Source organism: Camelina sativa, chromosome 12 (genome assembly GCF_000633955.1).
Source record: "Camelina sativa cultivar DH55 chromosome 12, Cs, whole genome shotgun sequence".
NCBI classification, from domain to species: domain Eukaryota; kingdom Viridiplantae; phylum Streptophyta; class Magnoliopsida; order Brassicales; family Brassicaceae; genus Camelina; species Camelina sativa.
Genome location: NC_025696.1, coordinates 3,472,534 through 3,494,316, shown reverse-complemented (window position 1 = coordinate 3,494,316; position 21,783 = coordinate 3,472,534). Strand labels below are relative to the sequence as shown.

The following is a 21,783-nucleotide window of genomic DNA, read 5'->3' as shown; positions in this document are numbered from 1 at the left end:
GTTGAGTTGAGTAGTTTGGTCTCTCTACAGTGAAAATTAAAAGGGAAAAGTAAGAAACGAGAAAACGACAAAGTGATGATGACGTGGAGCATTTTCAAAAGCTTATTTTTAAGCTAGTCAAAGTCAAAGACGCACGACTTCATTCGGAATCATGTTTGTTATGTTATAGTATGTTCTTTCCCTTCATGTATCCATCATCCATCCATGGGTTATGATGATAGTGATGTACCATCATCAGACACTTAATTTTTATCGGCCCATCTCAGTTTTCCTTTCTCTTTCATTTTGGGCTTCTATTGTTATTTGGGCTTTGATCAAACTAGTCCATTTCTTTCAAACAAATGAAACAAAATGGGACTTGTTGAAAATGTTAGATTTTATGGAGATTTGAAAGAATATATATATATATATATATATATTAGGATAGAAAAGATTGATTTTTCTTTCTTCATTCCATGATATAATTACAAAAAAAAGAAAGAAAAAAGTTGACATTCTTGTTTCATATAAAGAAGGGTATATATATATATATATATATATATATAGGTTACTATCATCAAACATCAACCAATAAAAGAAATTTAAAATAAGTTGAAAATAATCACATACGGACATGAAACTGTGTGTGGTTTTGCCAGCAATTAAAAATACGGACACATTACCTAGTTTTGTCATAAAAAAACAAAACAAACAACCAGTCACAACACTACAAGAAGACCTATTTTAAAGGCCCATAGATTAAAACTTAAAAAGACTTCCAAAATCTGACAGAGATTGTGTAATAATAACACCTCACAATCGTATCCCCGTGATGAATCCATCCATCATCATATATAAATTATTTCTCAAGATTTTCACTTTTCTCCTTCCTTACCTTTGGCTTTTGGCCCTTCACATGCACACCTTGTGTCTGTGTATACACATTTTCCTTTTTTGCTTTTATTACATCTTATTAGAGGTAAGGTATCTATCTATTACATCTAATTTAATCATTGCGCACACATGCAAATTCTTCTCGCCAACTATCAAAAAGTTATACTTTAGTGTTCTTCTGTTCGTAATCATCTGTGTTCTTCATGGGCTATTAAGTTCCTCTGTTTCGCAAAAAAAACAGAATGGAATCGGAGAAGAAGCCCACCACGGTATTGAGCGCAATTACAAGACCATCGTGGGCGTTTCTTCTCCTTGTTTTCACCGTCTTAGCCATTCTCTCTCTCCAATTCTCTTCCAATTCTTTCTTACCTCTCTGGATCCCGACTTCTTCTCAATATGACCCGGTTTCCTGCTCCGGGTTTTTTAACCACGACCCGTCTCCCAACCGGATCGTCATGTCGATCACCGATTTCGGCGGCGTCGGAGATGGTAAAACGTCGAACACGGCTGCTTTCCGTCGCGCCGTTGGGCACCTTGCAGGTTTTGCGGCGGAGGGTGGTGTCCAGCTCAATGTCCCAAAAGGCACGTGGCTCTCTGGAAGCTTCAACCTTACTAGCAATTTCACGCTCTTTCTCGAACACGGCGCTGTGATTTTGGGATCCAAGGTACCATTTTTAAAAAAAAAAATTATATTTACAATTCTATAACACAACATTGATAAAGTTTTCGTTTTTATGTTGTTGTTGTTGTTGTTTGGTTCTGAACAGCTTAAAGAGTATTCAATTCGTTAATGTTTCTGTTGAGCATTTGATGATTGATCTGTGATAATCCAGAATTGGGGTTTTGTGATTGATTTTTGATTAAATGGTTCATAAAGTAGCACTATTGATTACACTAATCACGGCCAGTGGTTAAAATGGACCCACCATGGTTTGATACACCAAACAAAAGCTGTTATTTTTCTGAGTGGAAATCTTGTTGATTATAAATGGATGGACTAGTTGAAATCAATAATCACTGTTTTGCATGACTGGAAAGGACCGTAGGACTTGTTTAAAATGAAGGAATGTGCTTATTATGTCAGTCAATAGTAGCTGTAAATAAAAATTAAAGTCTGGGGAGAAGTGAAAGAAACCATTTTTTTTATATAATTAGATTCCAAGAAAGTTTAGATGTATAGACAACTTTTGTCTGAAGCATGTTCATGTACAAATTAGATCTAATCAGATTACTTGTGTTGTCTCTTCTTATATATTAAACTAAATTACTCCTTGGTTTTGCTGTCAAGTTTTGATTTTGTTTAAAAATTTGTCTGCTAGTGTGTATTAGCACATTTTCATGTGTACTAATACAGATACTTTCTCTGCTTCTTTTTCATTCTTATTTATACGTTGTATTACAATTTTTTTGTGTGGGATTATGGTTTGATAGGACATAGACGAATGGCCAATAATAGAGCCATTGCCTTCTTATGGAAGAGGGAGAGAGAGACCTGGTGGTAGACACATTAGCCTCATTCATGGAGATAATCTCACAAATGTTGTCATTACAGGTATTTTGCTCTTTCATCGTCGCCTGTGCACTTATTATATTTGTTTATCACTAGCTGGAGGAGCTTCTTGTGTGGCCTGTTGGGTTTTATTGAACAATGTGGCCTGCTTTCTTTGCTTTGTTAAGATTATTAACTTCAATGTCTCTCATTCTTTGACATGAATTAAAATTCTAGTATCCAATCCAAATTATAAGTATTTGGTGTTTGCTTAATGCTTCTAAATTGTTGGTAATCTGATTAGCATCAGCAATAAGTAAGTAGATACAGAGACAGTTTGAGAAAAGGATGATTTCAGATTTTTTTTTGGGTCTCACTGTTTTTGGGGTTTTATGGTTTAGAAGAGTTTGGAGTTATCTAGATTTAACTTCTTGGCTTTTGGAAAAATTCTGCAGGAGAAAATGGGACAATAGATGGACAGGGGAAAATGTGGTGGGAGTTATGGTGGAACAGAACATTGGTGCATACAAGAGGCCATCTTATTGAACTCAAGAACTCTCATAACATACTCATCTCTAACCTCACTTTGCTCAATTCTCCTTTCTGGACAGTCCATCCTGTTTATTGCAGGTTCTTAGTTACTTCCAACTATTTTTCATGCGTTTATGCTGCTGTGTCACACAAGTGTGCATGGTTCGTTGACACCCCTGGAACTTTTGTTTTGCAGTAATGTTGTTATTAGAAATATGACTATCCTTGCTCCGATGAATGCTCCTAACACCGATGGTATAGATCCAGGTACATAATCTCTACTCTGTATTACCCTTTTATCTTGTGTAAATCACCCTTGCTTAGGCCTTGGTTGTATCAAATGGCAAACTCTGTGTGCGTTTTAGGCGTAAATTAGTATTTGAAACGATTAAAGCCTATCTTATATCTCTGAATAATATTGCAGACTCTAGCACCAATGTCTGCATTGAGGACTGTTACATTCAAAGTGGTGATGACCTTGTAGCTGTAAAGAGCGGTTGGGACCAGTATGGAATGGCTGTGGCACGTCCAAGTTCAAACATTGTAATCCGAAGGATCTCTGGTACTACTCGCACATGTTCAGGAGTTGGAATAGGAAGTGAGATGTCTGGTGGGATTTTTAACATAACCGTCGAAGATATACACGTTTGGGATTCTGCAGCTGGGCTCCGTATAAAAACAGATAAAGGAAGAGGCGGGTACATTTCGAACATCACCTTTAATAATGTGTTATTGGAGAAAGTAAAAGTTCCAATCAGATTCAGTAGTGGTTCAAACGATCACTCGGACGACAAATGGGATCCGAAAGCTCTTCCTAGAGTAAAAGGGATTTATATTAGCAATGTTGTGAGTCTGAATTCAAGAAAGGCCCCAATGTTGCTAGGTGTTGAAGGCACGTCGTTTCAAGACATATGTTTGAGAAATGTTACGCTTCTCGGGTTACCGCAGACCGAGAAATGGAAATGCAAAGATGTTTCAGGCTACGCTAGTGGCGTATTTCCTCTGTCATGTCCACAGTTGTTGCAAAAGAAAGGTTCAGTATCTCAGTGTGTTCATAGATGAGTTTTTTTTGAGATTTATTGAGAATTTCCATGTGATGATGATAGAAGAGGCCATGAGTTTGAGCAATGTTTTTTTTGGGGCGAAGAGTCATGGTCACTTTGATAAATGTCATCTTGGTTATTCCTTTTTAACACGATTTTTTGGTTCTTGTTTTGTGAATCTTGATTCTTTTTATACATACACATTGTGTAACGAAATATACTTTGAATTATTCCATAAAGATTTTGCTTATTCATTATTGTTACCGTGATTGTCATTGTCTTCCACGGAGCGTTTGTATTTCACCCACTACAAAAAGAATTGCGTTTAGGTGCATGAAAGCGTCGTCGTAGGTCAATGAGTTTGTTTTTCGACATAACGTAAAGAGTTAGTCTTGGAATGATTATTTCAAGCCATTGTTTTGTGCGTTTAAGAACAGTCAAATGAATTCTCTTTCTGTTATGTAAATTTGATAAATTAACCATTTGCAAAATGTTCAGATCTTTGAATGAATATGTATAGTTAATATAATCATTTTACAATTGGCAATATATTTAAAAAATTGGTAAATTATCTAAAATAATTTTGATGGTCGACAATAATCCCCATGCTACAGTTCATCATATTTGGTTGAAAAATTGTCGGTGGCATTATTTAATTTCACCAATTACAACAAGATGATTTCTTTGTTTATTATAATATGTCAAATACATGTGATTTTCCATCGTAACAGGTTACATACGAGACCTTATAAACTTCTCATTTCTGCAAATACGTACGTCTCCCAATGTCCATGCATATTGTATTTTCTTCATTTTCGCAAATCACATTTAAAAAAAAATCGAATAAAAATGAAATACCAAAATCGTAAGTTTAACGAGTCTGACGTACACTGCAGAGTAACAATGAAAAGAATGAGGCGATATCCTTTTAAGCTCAGCCTAATTAATTTAAGATTCAGCTTGTTAACTGTTATAACACCCTAAATATATTCGTCGTGGTCGAGGAATAGGGTATTAGCTCGATAGACGACACAAGCTTAATCGTGATGCAATTGGTTAAACTTGAAAAGAAAAGCTTCTTATAATTAACACCGGAAACAAACAAAAGAATTATAAAAATGTATTGTTTATTTGATTCACAGGTAGATACATGACTAGATTAGCTTTAAAAGATATGTAACCAGGTATATGTCTCCCTCAGATATTATTGAATACAGCTAACTTGCATAATTTTATGCTAATTGTGTAGGCTATATATTATATATTATACTAATTTAGCAGTCGACAAAACTAGATGACCGCAGCGAATATCTATATATATATATATATTGGTTTTTAGCACGTCCGTAAAACAATAGCAGACAAGAAATTGATTTATCCTTTTGCCCAACACCATGCAAGTGTTTGTGTAGTTTTTTATTTTAAAAAAAACAAACAAAATTGTTATTATTTGTGTTGTGACGGTCTAATGTAACTAACGCACTAAAAATTTCATATTATATAACATATGCATTCTGATACAAGCTCTCATATAGATTCAAGTTTCACCACGTCCAATACATTAATTAGCGATTTGCTAATTAGTCTCATGTATGTAACTCTACACCCTATAGGCCCATATACCTATTTGTTACATGATTCTGTTACATGATGCCTATACATATTTGTTATTTGATTCTGTATAAAACAGCAAACCATGCAATATACAAACACCCATATATATACGTACCAATGTAAGTGCATGTAATACACATATACCTATACATATATACACCTAATTAAGTATATGATATAGATTTGATGAATGGATGAAAAACGAGAGTTGTAATTGATAGAAGATCAATATGAGAGTTTAAGGAAGCAAAAGGCTGAAAATGATAGCTAACCCCTACTGATATAAACCTTAAAATCTCTAAGGTGTGATATAACAACCTAAGAAGTTAATCCGACACCAAGAAAATCAATGAAAGTAACATTGTTCTTCCCAACATCATTTTCCTTAGATGGTCCATCTTCACCTGAAGTCTTGTTATTATCTGGTGTTGCTTCGTGAAATGTGTGATTGTGATGATCTACCAACTCTTTCGACGTTCTCCTCTCAAGAAAAACTTCGTGGCGGACATTAGAGACTGATGAAGATCCAAATTGATCATTTCCAGGGGATGGAACAAAAGAGCAAGGCCAGAGACCGCGTCTCTTATCCTTTTGATACCTCCATAGCCCAAACTGGGATCTATTAAGCCTTGTAACACTAGAACTAGGGCTCAAAACATTATGCCAAGTTTGGCTTAACGTAGAAGTAGCCGTGGAAGATAAGTTTTCGCGTTTGCGTCTAGCCATGATGACATGAAAATGGTTTTTGACGGAGTTGTCGGTCCTCCCAGGGAACAGTCGAGCTATGGACGCCCAACGATTACCCTGGATCCGATGAGCTTTAAGAAGTCTCTCTTCTTCTTCCTCGGTGAAAGGTTTCTTGGTGATGTTTGGATCAAGTTGGTTGTACCATCTCAATCTACAGCTTTTCCCTATGAATCCATATCACTCAGTTATATATAAAACACATAGATCTACTACAAACGATACATATATATAAATATATTTGGGTAATATATCAAAAAATATGAATTATTACCTGATCTTCCATAGAGATGTTGAGCAATAAAATTCCAGTTCTTGGGACCATATTGTTCGACGAGTTGCCGGAGATTGTCGTCTTCAACAGGTCTCCAGTGACCTCTCTGGCAACTCGGCTTCTTATTATTATCAAAACTGTTGCTTCCTCTAGACATTTCCATGGATGCTATCTCCATCTCCACCTATATCAAACCAAGCAATTGTTGAAGAAAGAGGTATAGATAAAATAGTCTAAGGTGAAATGATAAAAAGGATGAAAAATAATACAAAGAAGAAGAAAAAAAAAAAGGAATAAAAAAGAGAGGGTTGGTCTTGGTTCTCTTCTCTTCTCTAGGGTTATGGATGATAAGTCACTTTTATTCTTTTTACAAGACACCCTCATCTTTTATGTAATATAATTATTATACTCATCCAAACAAAAACTCTTTTAAAATACCAAATTTACTTCGTTTTACTAGTTCTTAATTAGTCTTACACTATAGATTTGTACGTACTATACCAACATCAGCCTAATTACGTACTTATGTACGTTCTCTATACATGCTTATATATTTATATTCTCACCCTTTTTTTTGTAGAGAATATTAACTCTGGTAAGCAATTTCTAAAAATATTTTATATGACTGACTTCGCGATGTATATGCATCTTACGAGGTAAGATATTAACCGTTTTCAAGAAAAGCTAGTGATGTTGATGATTTTGAACTCAAACAGCCATACTAGCTACATTAGTTTGGAACCAACTTTATTCTTATTGTTTTCCATTGCATCCCACCTACCTAATTGTTCGTTTTTTTCGGAGAAGCAACGATTATAAATAAACAAAGGACAAGTCTTGAATATGTATATACACAAACATGACACATATATTTATAGCAGCCATCACCTTTGGTTGCTGTAAATAGACATGTTACTATACCTCTACAAGTTAAGCAAATAAGCATAATATAATATTTTTGTTACACTAAGGTGCGGCTGATAAAACATGATCATAGATGGTGTTATTTTAATATCATCGGATTCGTGCAATGATATGAAGACATATTTTGTTGTGCGTATTTCACTTTGACGAAGTATAGTCAAAAAAGGTGGCACACATAATTTAGACGACTTTCTTTATTTTCCCTTCGGAAAACAGAGTTTACTAGTATTCAACTCACGTCTAAACATATCGTCTTCGCTCTAACCTGAGAATCAATGAAGATTCAAAACCCAAAATTTAGGCTTTAACTACAATAGAACTATATGATCACAATAGTTTACAAAATTCTTAGCAAATCTCGACTTCTTTCATTGCCTCTTTATATGCTTTCACTTTTTTTCGATTAAGAAAGAAAAATTCTGTAACAGAAGAAGTTATGAACCAATTTGATCAATGTACAGGGATTGTTTGGCCTTAATGAAATCTGAGATGGTGGCTGCGTCACCATGCCTGATCACTCTCCCGTTCTCCATATACACAGCTCCATCCGCATACTCCAGCTCCTCTAACCGATGTGTCACCCATAATGCCGTCACATCTCCTTTCTTTGCATTTATCAGATCTTTCACAGCTTTGATCACACCCATCTGCAGAACAGAACAAAAAACCCCGAGAAAACAATACACATCGATTCAGAGAAGCTCAACACAAGTTACTCACTTCCAATGTCTACCATACAACAAGATCAAATTAGCTGATGTTATAATATTCTAATTACAGAAGGGTAGTCTAACAGTATTACTAGTGTTTTTTAACAAGCATTTTGTCTTACCTGGTCAGACTCATCTAGGAAAGTTGTGAGCTCATCCAACAATAGCACTTTGCAAGACTCAGCTAAAGCACCAGCAATGGCAACTCTTTGTTTCTGACCACCACTAAGAGTTTGAATCGGTCTCTAGAAACAATACCAGAATAAAAAAATATTTCTTAAATGGAACTAGCACACATAGAGATAACTTACTGTTATGCAGTTCAATATAAGCCTACCTGCATATAATCACGCATACCAACTGCATCCAAAGCTTTAATCACTCTAGACTTAACTTCTTCCTGATCCATGTCATGATACTTGCCAAGACCGAATGCCACATCAGCTTCTACTGTAGGCATAACTACCTGTGATGAAAAAGAAGGTGTTCAAATGTGGCCAGAATGAGCGTAATTATCTTAGCAAATCCAATTTTTACTAACTGATCTGCCTTAGCAGTGGCAACAAATTGATTCTTTCTAACGTTATTAACAAAAACTAGAAACATTGCTTTATTTTCAAACAAATTAAGGGTTTGGATCAAGACTGTATGTAATAAGGAAAAAAGGAAGCTTAACCACAAAGCAACTCAACCATAAAACAAAAATACAAATCAAAGATGGAGATAAAAGTATGATCCTTTACCATCTAAACGAAACAGTAGTCACATTGCAAGAGCAACAAAACTAACCTGATGATCAGGATTCTGAAATACAAAATTCTTTGGTTTCTCCACAAAGACAGTACCGCTGGTTGGATTCACTACACCGGCTAAAATCTGTAGAGTTCCAAGCAGTTCATGAAGATTAAACACTGTATCTGGCATTTGTTAAGTATAATCTATAAAACCAACTGATAGTAACCAAGAGTGACATATAGCAAACCTAGTCTACACAGACGACTTAAGAACAGTGAGAGTTCATTAACAAAAGCTTGAGTCTTTACTCTGCAAATGCAATGATTCAAGGAAAAGAAGAGATGTAGGAAGAGAGAGAGAGAGAGAGAGAGGAGAAAGACCTTCAAAAGAGTAGATTTCCCACAGCCATTGGGACCAAGAATCATCCACAATTGTCCACAAGGAATTCGAAAGGAGCAATCTCGGAGAATAGGAACAGAGATCCCTTGTCTTGTACTAGCGGAGAAACATAGATTCCGACACTCAACGGCGGCATCATCGGAGAATTTGATTCTGTAACTACCGGAAGAAGAAGAAGAAGAAGAAGAAGAAGAAACACTCGATGATATTGAGCGAAGAGGCAAGAGACGAGGAGGTGAAGCTGCAAATAAACAGTGACCACTCATTTCTCTAAAGGATTTTTCAAGAATTCGCCTTTAATTACTTGCAATTGCAGCTTTCTTCTTCTTCTTCTTCTTCCTCGCAACACCATAAAAATTACAGCTTTCTTCTTCTGGTTCGTGTATAGAACGCTCTCTCGCCTGGTTCAATCCCAGCTAATCTGGTTTTCGGTTCGATTTTTTTCGGTTTGGTTTGGTTTTGATACGGTCTAACTTTTGTCTAGAATTATACGTATTATTTTTTTTTTTTTCTTGAGAAAGTAAATTGAACGGTTTTTAAATTGTGCCAATTAAAAAAAAAAATTTAATTTGTTAAGTTCCGATTCCGATATTTTTCAAAAATATCATAGCTTAAAAAAATTACGCATAATTATAAGTGTCAAGTAAATCATAATTTTTGCATCAAAATGGTGGAAATTATGAGATTACGGTAAACTGAAGCTAGACGTTTTGATTTCATAAATTACATAATCATAAATTTTATTTCGAAACATCAATACTGGGATTTGACGCACAAAAAGTTCAACTATAAAAATCATTTATATAACAAAAAAGAAAAATTGAATTTTAGTAAGAATTATGTTTTCTTAAAATTGGAAGCTGATTCTTCTGCCGATCTTGTTGACTTGGCTCCACCCTTTAGTTATGTTTTTCTTCTCAAATTTATCGGAACAATTTATTTTTGTTGTGTGGTTAATATATACTACGACTCTACGAGTGGTGGATAAGTGACAGCAAAAGAACATAATTAGACCAAAAAAAAAAAAAAATTTATCTCCAAGCAGTAGAGATAATATTTATCAAAACATGAGGTCAACTACCTTGTTTATCTCTTCTTGTATTTTCATCTGTTTGATTCTAATCCATATTGAAGGTACAGCAGTAGTATGTTATTTATACAAAATTAATCTATTGTATTACTATATATTCTATAAGCTAAAAATTTGTTTTGGTTGATAAAAAAATTTAGATGTGGAAGTGGAAGCAGCTGGAGCACCTCCCCAAGACTGTTGGGATCTCTCATCACATTTCCTGGAAAATGTGGTTCTCATCTCATGGTAAGAAGAAATGCTTTAAAGAAATGGAAGCTAAAATGAAACAACGTTTTCTTCAATGCACATGTAAGAACTTGGAAGATGAACCCAAACTTAACCACCTACGGATGAACATGACTGCATTTGTCAAAGAGAGAATCCCTACGTACGAATGTAATATGTCCGACCTTAGATATTTTAGAAATATATATCAGCCATCATACTATAAAAAGTTACTTGTCGATGAATTAATTGATAAGAAAACTACGAACGTATGTTTTTTGGTGTTGGATGTTGACACATTCCAAAACTTCTTTTGTATAATCAATATCAGTAATGTAAGAATAAAATTTGCTGCTTTTGACTGTTCAAATCTATATGTAGAATTTCCCTTCAAAAGGCCTTTACCATCTTTTGTATTTTCCATTTTAAGTTTAAACTCATTTTGGTTGTTTAGTAAATGTTTTATTCCATTTTTCATTTTTGCATGACAGTTACGTATATACGTTGCTTCAAGTTCTAATGCTTTAAGTTTAATCTTCTCACATTCTAATTTTTCCATCACATGCAAAAGACAAATAACAATTTTTAGACCTTGTCTTACTGGTGCCACTATCGATTTTGGCTTTAGATATTGAGATAATGTATTAAGATTCAAGGCTTTTGATATCATATTGTTGGTTTGTAACTCAATATAAGCCCTACTAAGCCCATGAGATCAAAACAAAATAAGTTCTCGCATCAAAAATATTGACTAGGATCAACCGATCAAATATAAATTACGCTTTCAGATAAACTTTAAGATGATGTATGTATATCGTAAATTAAAATATTTTCAACAGTACTGATGATGACTTGAGAAAAATATATACGCTTCAATATTCAAATATTTATAGGTCTTAAAGAGTAGTAGAGGAAAACTGATAATGATAAAGATGTTGAGGTGGTTGTGTTTTTCCCCACCACAGAAAAGCCGAAATGAAGATTCGAGGAGACAAGGATGGTCCGATCTGGTAAGTTTTGGACCTTTTCCCCTAAAAATATTGTATATCACTTGAGTATTTTATTTACTTTTTTTACCTAGCTATCTGCTAGATTCGTAAGTTCAGTGAAGTTTTTGATTGGTATAAGACGAGGAGGCCGAGGCTCACATCATGAATAACATGGCGTGGGTTGGTGTTCCTGTGCAATCAACTTGTGGTCCTACGGCAGATCATGAGAGTTATTTGGGGGGTTTTGTAGCCAAAATTACATCCCTGCTAAAGGACGATGCGGTTAATAGGGTTGCTCTGTGGGGCTTAGAAGGTTCTGGAAAAACGGTCATTGCAAGCACTTTGCACACCAACATTGAGAATCCAACTTTTGCTCTACAGTTTGATTTAGTGATTTGGGTTGAATGTTGTAAAAAGTTTGACTTCAGAAGGAAACTACACCAAATCGCTCGTAGATTGACCCTTTTTTACGCAGAGGATGCACCCGACGCTGTAATAGCTGGTTTAATCTTCCGCAAGTTGCAGAAATTTTAAAACGTGTCTCTTCATCCTTGATGACGCTCAGAGTTCCATCGATCTAGATCGTTTCGGTATTCCATGGAGAAATTATCAAGGAGACAATGGGGTGAGAGTCAAAATTCTTATCACCACTAGGGACCGCGGTGTGTGCCGGAAGCTGCTAGTTGATCAAACCCTAAAACTTGACTTCCTAAGCGTTGATGATGCTTGGAAGTATTTTTGCTCCCTGGTTGGAGACAATGCTACGTCAGCCACTATTGCACCCACTGCAAATCAATTTTGTAACAAACTTCAAGGTTATCCTTTTGCCATCACTGCCGTGGGGAAACTACTAGGACGATCGAGATTACCTGCCTTCTACTGGATGTTTGCTTTGCAAAACCTAAAAAGGGCAGACCATCATGCAAGATATGTTTACTCGTGAAATCATATATGCTTCTCTAAAGTTGACATATGATTGTTTGCAAGACAAAAAGATGAAGCCATGCTTTTTATTATGTGCTTCGTATCCCATGAGTTGCGTAATCAAGGTAAAAGAGCTTGTGTGCCTTATGGTGTCAAAAGGAATCATAGAAGATCGCGAGGGTTGCCAAAACGACGGCCTTGTGTTGGTCCAAGGCTTGAAAGACGTTTTGTCTTTTAGAAGACGGTCTTGGTGATGAGACGGTTACAATGCACGCAGTGATTCACGATTTCGCCCGATGGCTTATGTCCACAAACAAAGGTAACATGCATGGGTGTATTCTACAAAACATTGAGCAAGAGGTGCAGCTAGATGATCAGTCCTCCTCTCCCATGACAAACCCGTGATGATTGCTTCTCTGTTTTGAGACTATTGTCTATTTGTCTTCGTGATCTTTTCCTTGGTTTTTTTTACATAATACTAGAGGATGTTTTGGTTTCCCATGCATGGTTGGCTGAATATAGAGTTATCTGGTTTTGATTATTATTATGGATATATCCTAGCTAGGTTTTAATGATTTAAAGATGATATATCGTAAAAAAAAAAAGTTCGATCGTACTGATAAAGATTTTTCCCTTCTATAATAAACGAAGGATTCACGGCGTATACAACATCTATATATGCTTACGGATGTACAAAAACGATTAAAGGAGTAGTAGCGGAAAGTGAAAAACGAAGAGACAAAAAAAGAGAGTTAAGAAATTAGAAAGGAGCGGTAGCAATGTCCCAACCATGAGGACTCATAAACGTCATTCTTTCGTCTTCATCATCATCATCATCATCGTCATCCTTCAAATTTATGCATTGTCCTCTTTCTTCACTAGCTCTTAAACCCTCACGCGTCTCCTGTTTTTTTTTTCCCCCACATATCATCCATTAGATAACGTTACAAAAGAAACGAGAAATTGAAGAAACTTAGAGAATTAATCAAGTAAAATAATTAATACCTTTGTGAAGATATCCATAGCTTCCTCCATTGTTTTAGTTTTCATCACAAACATAGCTTCTTCTCGAGCATTTTCTATTTGATCGAGATGCAACGTCATGGGCTCTGTCTCTATGGAAGACCTTCTCTCTAACATATTCATTCTCTTGCTTACTTCCATCTCTCGGATTTAGCTTGAAGACTAACAAAACAAGTTTTTGATGAATCTCTCTCAGTCTTTGATTGATCTGATTATATATAGAAGAAAATAGTGGATTTGTTCAGGGCGTACATATGAATCTTTTTAAAAATATCTCATGCTTTTTTATAAGAGAGAGAGAAGATGCTGAATCACGTAACGTGGCGTGGAGGGGCGGATCACGGCGGTGGATTGGGAACACGTGGCGCGTGAAGGATGGTGGTGACGACGCACGTGGCGGATTGGTTTCTAAACGAGTCAAAAGAATTCGATTTTGCATGAAGATAACGTAACGAGAGACTTCTTCTACTTCTTCGGTTCTTCCCACGATTTTTATTCTATAATATATTTTATGTTTATATTTGTTGGAGTTGGTCGGCGGGTTGAGATATTTTCGTTTCTTTGGTTTTTATAATGAAAAATAAATAAATAGAATAAGTACGTGGAAGTGGAAGTGGAAGCTTAGTTTATGTCATTTACATAGATATGACTAGGTGTGAATGTGTGATGGTCATCCGTCTTGGGCTCGTTTTAAATCGGTTGACTAGAAATATCTACCTCCCGATTTTATTATATAACCATAATCATAATCATATTTCTATTCACATAACTTAACCGTAATCAATAATGTTTGCAAATTAAAATGATACTTTTACATGATTAAGTTTAAAACGATGACAAATGGTCTAGCTATAATAACTTAACCAAAAAGGTTTACTAATTTTTACTAGTACGCATCGTACTAGTACGATCATTATGTTCTAACCACATTACTTACCATAATATTTTTAACAAACGTTGATTTGTTATTAATGATCGTCATGTTCTAGTAATTAGGGATGTATGAACTGTTGAGATACTGGATATTTTTCCACGATTGGTTGGTATAATGTTGGCCTGAGTTCCCTGATGATTTGAACCTGAGATTGGAAGCTGTGATAAGTATTAAAATATCAGGCTGCAATCCACTTAAACGAATGTCAACATCTAATACTTAACTCCAAGCGTTAGTAAAGCTTCAAATTGACAGTTGTAATGAGAAATTCATTACTATAAAACTTATTCACAGAAAAATACAACTAAAGCTTGTTAAATTTATTTCGTATAGATAAAAATAATTTTAAGTCTTCCAACTTCCAAGGCACCTCCCTTCAAAAATCATTTGTTAAACTAATGGTAGATAAAATAATTGTACAAAGATAACACAATCGTATAAGTTTAAGTCTAACAAAAAATACAAAATCGTATATTCTAGTTTGATTATGCTCAACAGGGATTATTGTAAATTATGCAACAAAGATCATATGAATATTTGAAGGCAGAAAATTATGCATATGAGAAAAGTGGATATTTTATTGTTAACAAACATCCAACGATACTGAATTTATATATGATTTTGGAAGATAATTTAATTGTTGTAACATAAATTTTATTTGTTTGGAAATTTGATAGTTCACTTTAGTAAATTTTCAAATCAATTAGTTTTAAATAAGTTGTAAGAAATGTAGATGTTAACCGTCGAAATATGAGCGCTGTTATTGTTAACTATTTTCTTTGCAATTGGTTTAAAAGAGACTAATCTAGCAAAACACACAGCAATAGATGTTTAGAGGTTACTATTTTGATTTTGATATTTTAAATTTGCCATTTTTAGTGATGCAAATATACAATTTTTTTTCTACATCAATTACATTCAACAATGTTTTTTTCTCTTCACAAAATTATATGTTTTGTTAAATAGTTTTTTCAAAATATATAGATTAAAAGCATAGAAGTTTTTCATGTATCTCTAAAATAATAAGAATATTACTGAATTTTAAAAATTGAATAAATACAATCCTTATAGTGAATACTGAAATAAATATCCAAATTTATTCTTAGTTAATTTATGTAAAAATGATATTGGTTTGTCTCGTATACCGTTTCCTTAGTTTGCATGTTCCCTTAGGATATACAATTGATTATTGTTTTATGATTATTTTATAATATTTTCTATTTAGTATTGTTAGAATTTATTCGTATTAGAATTTTAAATATACGATTTCAAAGTCAAAATTATAGAGTGGCAATATTATTCGTCATGTAGTAAAATATAAAAAGGTAATAAAAATTTATAAATTGTTTAGACAAAAACCAGATCAATTGGTGAAAATATATATAATCCCACCAGCTTTTCAAAAGAAAACATAAGTCCAGTTTAATACTAGGCAGCATGGAGAAAAGCAAAGCTTCCTTATAAGCAATGGATACTTTTGGCTCTATCAATTGCATCTCGCACCTTTCTCATTGGTTCTTCATACAAATAGGCTGGGTTATCAAACTCTGATGCCAAGCTTTCTTCTCCAAGCAATGCTCGAAACGAGTCTGTCACAGATGATGAAAGTGACTCAAGATTGTATCCTCCTTCCAAGAAAAACACACAACGTCCTCCGCACACTTCTTTCGCCAACCGCTTTATATCTTTCGCCAGTGAGTAGTATGTTCCTGTCGTGAACTGTAGATTTGCTAGTGGATCCAGGACATGAGCATCATACCTTAAGCAGACAAAGCAATAAAACAGAGGAGTAGTTGGTAAGATAATGATGTTTTGCCAATTAAAAGAGAAACGAAAAAACGTTTTACACTCACTAACCCAGCAGAGACAAGAATAAGATCTGGCTTGAACCGTTGAACACATGGAACTATGATTTCTTCAAAAGCAGTTCTCATTGCAATATCACCTGACCCTCCAGGTAGAGGTAAATTTAGAGTGGTGCCTTCACCTTTTCCTTTGCCTATGTCACTGATCTTTCCTGTTCCAGGATAGCTTCCATCCTGTGTTTTTCAGAATATAAAAATGACTTGTGTAAATCTACTCATATTTTTGTGTTATTTAATCATGATCTTAAAAACATGTTATGCAATAATGTCAGGGAGGCTTACCTGATGAGTTGACAAAAAGAATATATCAGGGTCCTCAGTAAATGCATCATTTGTACCATTCCCATGGTGAACATCAAAGTCAATTATGAAGACGCGTTTCAGACCATGTGCGAGTTGAGCGTGACGAGCTGCGATTGCCACATTTCCAAAAACGCAGAACCCCATTGGACCTTTTGGTACAGCGTGGTGTCCTGGAGGTCTTATCAATGCAAAACCAGTGGGAGGATCTGGGCTGTTTCTGGATGCTGCGATCTGAAACAAATACTCATAAAGTTACTAAGAAATCTATAACCAGTTCCAACATAATGAAACTGAAGCAATAAAAACAGACTAACATGGTGAAACGAGATATCACCACTGAATCAACTAAAGCCATTCCGGCTCCTGCTGCGATAAGTGAATCTTGGAATGTCTGGCACAGAGGGGAAGATATTTTAAGCAGGAAAGATGGTGTCATTAGAGATGTAAACCGATGAGAACAGAGCAGTTACCGTAGAAGTGGCATATGTTGGTCCAGAGCCTTCGATGAAAATTAGTCCCGAATCTGAAGCCTCATCCATTGCCTAAACTACGAATTAATGCCTTTGTTATGGTCAATATAAACTCATACATTCTTATCTGAAATCCTACTTACCTTGCTATGTTATATGTCCATGTATTGGTTGCTTATGGAATACAAAGTTGTGCAGTAAAAGCTAGCAATATAACATGAGGAAAGCAAATAACCTTCTCTAGGCCAAAGACATAAGCCCTGTCGTGAACATTTGCTATATCTTCTATACTTGCAGTCTTGAAATTTGCGAGTTCAAGAATCTGTGAGCCGCGGAACTGAAATACACAAGGAAAAAGGATTCACATATGAGAACTCATTGATCGATCCGAGATCATTTTCGGTATAAAAGAGTGACAGAGATCTTCACCATACAAAAATCAAAGTATCCAACAAAAAGAAGAAAAGAGAGGAACAATGGAAAAATGAGGCTCTAAGACACTGATTGGTGCATCAACAAAAGCTTACCAACTACATCTATCTAACATTTTTCGGAAAGAATCCACTGGGAAATATTTAGCATTTGATTCATATGAGAATATGCGCAATTCTTTAAGACTGCTGATCATATCAAATCTAATTCACCAGAAAAGTGCAAGATCAATCCTACAAAATTATCCACAAGCATTATGGTTCAAAGAGATATTTTGGTCTCCACTTTCTGAAGATTCGACTCAATATTGTAGATTACGGTTAACGAAACTTGCATAGCTATATGTGCGTAAGATAGATGGAATGTCACATGAAAAAGACAGAGATGGATTGTTTCATGCCTTAGGAGTGAGCTCATTCTTCTCAAGAGCATTAACAATGGCAGGAACTCTTGCACTGCATTCTGGATGTGATTCCTATGAGAAATGAGAGGAATCGAAAAAAAGCCAGATATTGCAAGTCAAAACCTTGTTATGCAAAAGAGAATTGAGAGAGACAAGAAACAACCAAATATTACAAGTCAAAACCTTGTTATGACCCAATGCTGCAGAAACACTATAAATGAGACGAGCATCGGCTAAATGCTGGATAGAAGGTATGAGAGGATCCTTGTCTGTACCATATGAGCAACAAATGGAAGCTCCATTGGGTTTCAGAAGATGTTTTCTCCCTAAACTCAATCCGTTTCCCAAATCGAAACCGATCCAATGATGATTCTTCCTTCTACTCCCAGAAATTTCAGCACTTCCTAAAGAGGAGCAGATAACACTAAAATTCTCATAAACCCTTTCTTCTGAGAACTATCTAGTGGATTACAAAAAAGACAAATTTTGATGGCATCGAACAAAGAAGAAGAGAAATTACCAGGAACAAAGTGAGGTCGGACGATTAGCGCCATGGACATGATAGAGGTAACTGAAGTCAACCACAAAAGAACTAAAAAGAAAACCAAAAGCTGTTCAATTTTCTTAAGTGGATAGGTTTTGTACGGTCCTACTTCCACAAGAGCGAGCACACACATGTTTGGTATGTTAAAAATAGAAAAGAATCATTGGATATACTAGTAGTGATGTTTGAAGTGCTAAGGTGCTGCATGGATCACTTGGTCATTTGGACTTCTATTTTGGTAATGGATCATACATACGATCGAACCCAATTATCAATTCCATTATGAAGGCAAAATGAGTTTTTATATAAAAAAAAACAAAATGGTAAAGAGAACTGAAAAATTACACAGGGGGAGCAACTATGTAACACAAAAGAAAGCTAAATAGTCCCTATGAAAGCTTTTAAATTCTTTCCCCAAGAAGTGATTCAAGGAGAGCCGCCTCTTCCTCCTGTCCAAACATCAATAACCACATTCAACATCACTTTAACAAAACAAACTCAAAATTATTAATGTTTGTTTCTATTCTCTACATACCACCAAGGCATTGAATTCGGTTTCCTCGTCTATGGCGCTGATCACAGCTGGATCGTCTAAGAGCTCCTGCAAACCCATTCGCATATAATGGTAAGCTTACTTCATATTGACGATCACACAAAAACCTTATTGTTAGGTTTACAAGAAATTCTCTCTTCTAAATCCAGAGAACCAAAAATAATCAACCACTAAGTTCTATTTCCCTTCACTCTATATTGTCTACTAAAACATCATTTATTTAACTTGTACGTTCGTCAAGACCTATCACATAATTACTTAATTTAATTCTAATAGTCTCCTTTATTCTTTCTGAATTCATAGATTGGTCAATGTGTGGTTCAGCTTTTGCTTAAAACCATTTCATTAACCCAAAGGAGAAAAAGTACACAATGGAGGTTCACTTACATCATCAGCAATTTGCAGCAGCCCATCTTGATCCTGCATAGAAGAAAAATTGCCATTTATCACTCTGTTTTTTCTATTTATAGTCATTTAGTTCCAAACGATTTCATTTCTTTTTTTTCTATGAAAGTAACAACATAAAGCTCACTTCTGCTTCAGCTTGGCATAACTTTAACAATAAAAAACCAAAAATAACAAGCGTACCTTAGCAGCAACAAAGAGAAGTGGATCTGAAGGTGTGTAGACCATATAGTGTGATCCATCCTGAATCCATAATTTATATTTAGACAACAAGAAAGGGAGTTTCATGTTCAACAGAATTCAAACTATACATATCACAATCAGAGTGTAAGGGTCAACTTTGGATCCACAATGGAGCACTAAATACAAACTTGGTTCAGAGACACATTGAGAAATTGAATGTCATGTTCTACTTTCACAATAATATACTACAATAGTGATATCTCTAAAAGATGTTCAGAATACTCTAAAAGGCACCTCAAAACATATCAATAAGCAAATGCCAAAAGAAAGAGTATACCAGATGGAAACACGTAATTTCAATGCCTTCTGTTGGCAAGCCTTCAACATCTTGGCCATCATCTGCAAACAGTAGTTGCTCGACACATTTAATAATATGAAAAAAGTACGACACAGAACTTTAAACATTAAGTATATGAGCAGACCCGTAATACCATCTCACGGTTAGAATGAAGTAGTTCGAGAGAACAAAACATCAGAGGAAAATAACAACATACATGTACTAAAATGCAAGTTCACATGATCATGTTTTTGATATTTGATATATGAATATAAAGCCTGATATCTTATATCCACCGTATATTATTACGAAGCCAAAAACGCCAGAGAATATTAATCAGAAGAATTTTCGTCATGTGTAAATATTAGAAGAAAAAGCGTGTTTGCCTGTGCGAAAATCGAAGACATTATCTTCCGTGTAGCAAAACCCTCCCCTTGCAGTGTAACAGAACCTGAATTATAGTGATAACAACCCATTAAACTGTATCAGACGAAAAGAGACACTAGGATATTAAAAATGTCATGCTTGAAACAGGGCACAGTCATACCCGCTGTGTACTAGATGCATATGGATCTTTGCAAGAGCATAAGCAGCAGCAGGAAGAAGAGATTCAACCTCTTCATCGCTGACCTAAAAGGCAGAACCAATCAGGTTAGCAAACAAAGGTCCCCAATATAAGCGATTTTCTAGAAAATGACTAATCTAGAGAGGGTGACTTGTTGAATCAATATCAGAGTTCTCAAAAGCATAGTGTTTATGCACCCCAAAAGGACTCTCTACACTAGGCTATGTGCAGTCCTGAAACAACGAATGAGAGAAAGTATCATGGAGGAGAGAACTTACAGCTGACCATCCATCAATATTTGTGCTCTTCAAAATCTGAACTGGCCTGAAGCAAGGAATGAATCAATCAATCAAACAGGAAAGAAGAAGTTGCTAAACTGATAAGAGAAAGATAGAAAAACAGAAATTACTCACGTATCAACAGGGCAAAGAAGCATACAATCCTCTCCTTTACTACTAGTAAATACTCTTCTTATCACACAATCCAAAGGGCTACTGTTTGTTGAATCAATCTGTACCAAAACAAAAACCTTTTAGATTCTCCTTTTCCCAAATACTTATCCAAGTCCAAAACCAAAGTGAAACTATTGACTCACCACAGTGGCGATTCGCTTCTTAGAGGCCATAAGAACCCTACCAGTTTCATCAATCACAAACCCAGCAGGTGGTTTAGGTATGGTAGGAGGAGAGTTAAACGTTGCTAGAGACCTCGAAGAAGAAGAATCATCATCTTCTTCAAAACCATCTGCATCTCTCAATTCCCAATCGTCCACAGGTTTCGCAGTTTTCCCCTTTTTCTTACGTTTCTTGTTCGTGCTACTATTACTATTGCCACCACCAGTACCCGTTGAGGCCTTCTTCGTCGGCTGTCCCGTTTGCGGATTCACCGCGGAGGTGATAACGAGACGAAGACGGCGGGTGGTCTTCGGAGATGAGACAGATAACGAGACGGGAAACGACGAAGACGGGTTGAGAAATTGATGGATATTGGAACATGAGAGAGTCGAATTTGGTGAAGGAGAAGTTAAAGAGTAGGAGAAAGCCATCGAAGAGAGAAGAAAGAGAGAACCTTTCTCTTGGGTGCTGCTTCAGAGAGTGTGAGCTAAGTGAATTCGCCGGCCGGAGATATTGTGTGGTAAGTTTTGACCGTAAAGTTGTGATTTTTATTTCGAGTAATTTATCAAAAATCATATTTTTATTTTTATTTAAAGTCACTTTGTA

The 21,783-nt window shown here is 35.4% G+C and overlaps 6 protein-coding genes across 6 annotated transcripts; 1 reads left to right on the top strand and 5 right to left on the bottom strand.

The window, feature by feature from the left end:
- Positions 824-4,188, top strand: LOC104729915 (probable polygalacturonase). The gene is made up of 6 exons (XM_010448939.2): positions 824-958; positions 1,115-1,538; positions 2,305-2,425; positions 2,818-2,992; positions 3,090-3,160; positions 3,318-4,188. Exons 2-6 carry the CDS (start codon positions 1,116-1,118, stop codon positions 3,953-3,955), a joined length of 1,428 nt encoding a protein of 475 aa, XP_010447241.1. The 5' UTR covers positions 824-958; position 1,115; the 3' UTR covers positions 3,956-4,188.
- LOC104729914 (myb-related protein A-like) lies at positions 5,639-6,848 on the bottom strand. Its single transcript, XM_010448938.1, has 2 exons — positions 6,569-6,848; positions 5,639-6,461 (listed from the first exon to the last, which is right to left on the bottom strand). Exons 1-2 carry the CDS (start codon positions 6,744-6,746, stop codon positions 5,869-5,871), a joined length of 771 nt encoding a protein of 256 aa, XP_010447240.1. The 5' UTR covers positions 6,747-6,848; the 3' UTR covers positions 5,639-5,868.
- LOC104729913 (ABC transporter I family member 10, chloroplastic) lies at positions 7,723-9,713 on the bottom strand. The gene is made up of 5 exons (XM_010448937.2): positions 9,318-9,713; positions 8,992-9,078; positions 8,540-8,668; positions 8,325-8,447; positions 7,723-8,139 (listed from the first exon to the last, which is right to left on the bottom strand). The coding sequence occupies exons 1-5, from the start codon at positions 9,600-9,602 to the stop codon at positions 7,927-7,929; spliced, it is 837 nt and encodes a 278-aa protein (XP_010447239.1). The 5' UTR covers positions 9,603-9,713; the 3' UTR covers positions 7,723-7,926.
- Positions 13,142-13,812, bottom strand: LOC104729912. The gene is made up of 2 exons (XM_010448936.2): positions 13,552-13,812; positions 13,142-13,450 (listed from the first exon to the last, which is right to left on the bottom strand). Exons 1-2 carry the CDS (start codon positions 13,708-13,710, stop codon positions 13,307-13,309), a joined length of 303 nt encoding a protein of 100 aa, XP_010447238.1. The 5' UTR covers positions 13,711-13,812; the 3' UTR covers positions 13,142-13,306.
- LOC104729911 (histone deacetylase 14) lies at positions 15,827-18,647 on the bottom strand. Its single transcript, XM_010448935.2, has 9 exons — positions 18,497-18,647; positions 18,160-18,380; positions 17,974-18,048; positions 17,377-17,478; positions 17,142-17,213; positions 17,006-17,062; positions 16,651-16,902; positions 16,361-16,542; positions 15,827-16,262 (listed from the first exon to the last, which is right to left on the bottom strand). The coding sequence occupies exons 1-9, from the start codon at positions 18,534-18,536 to the stop codon at positions 15,962-15,964; spliced, it is 1,302 nt and encodes a 433-aa protein (XP_010447237.1). The 5' UTR covers positions 18,537-18,647; the 3' UTR covers positions 15,827-15,961.
- On the bottom strand, positions 18,776-21,730 carry LOC109124553. Its single transcript, XM_010448934.2, has 10 exons — positions 21,159-21,730; positions 20,977-21,074; positions 20,842-20,887; positions 20,546-20,628; positions 20,385-20,449; positions 19,999-20,060; positions 19,662-19,721; positions 19,461-19,493; positions 19,056-19,121; positions 18,776-18,969 (listed from the first exon to the last, which is right to left on the bottom strand). The coding sequence occupies exons 1-10, from the start codon at positions 21,606-21,608 to the stop codon at positions 18,922-18,924; spliced, it is 1,011 nt and encodes a 336-aa protein (XP_010447236.1). The 5' UTR covers positions 21,609-21,730; the 3' UTR covers positions 18,776-18,921.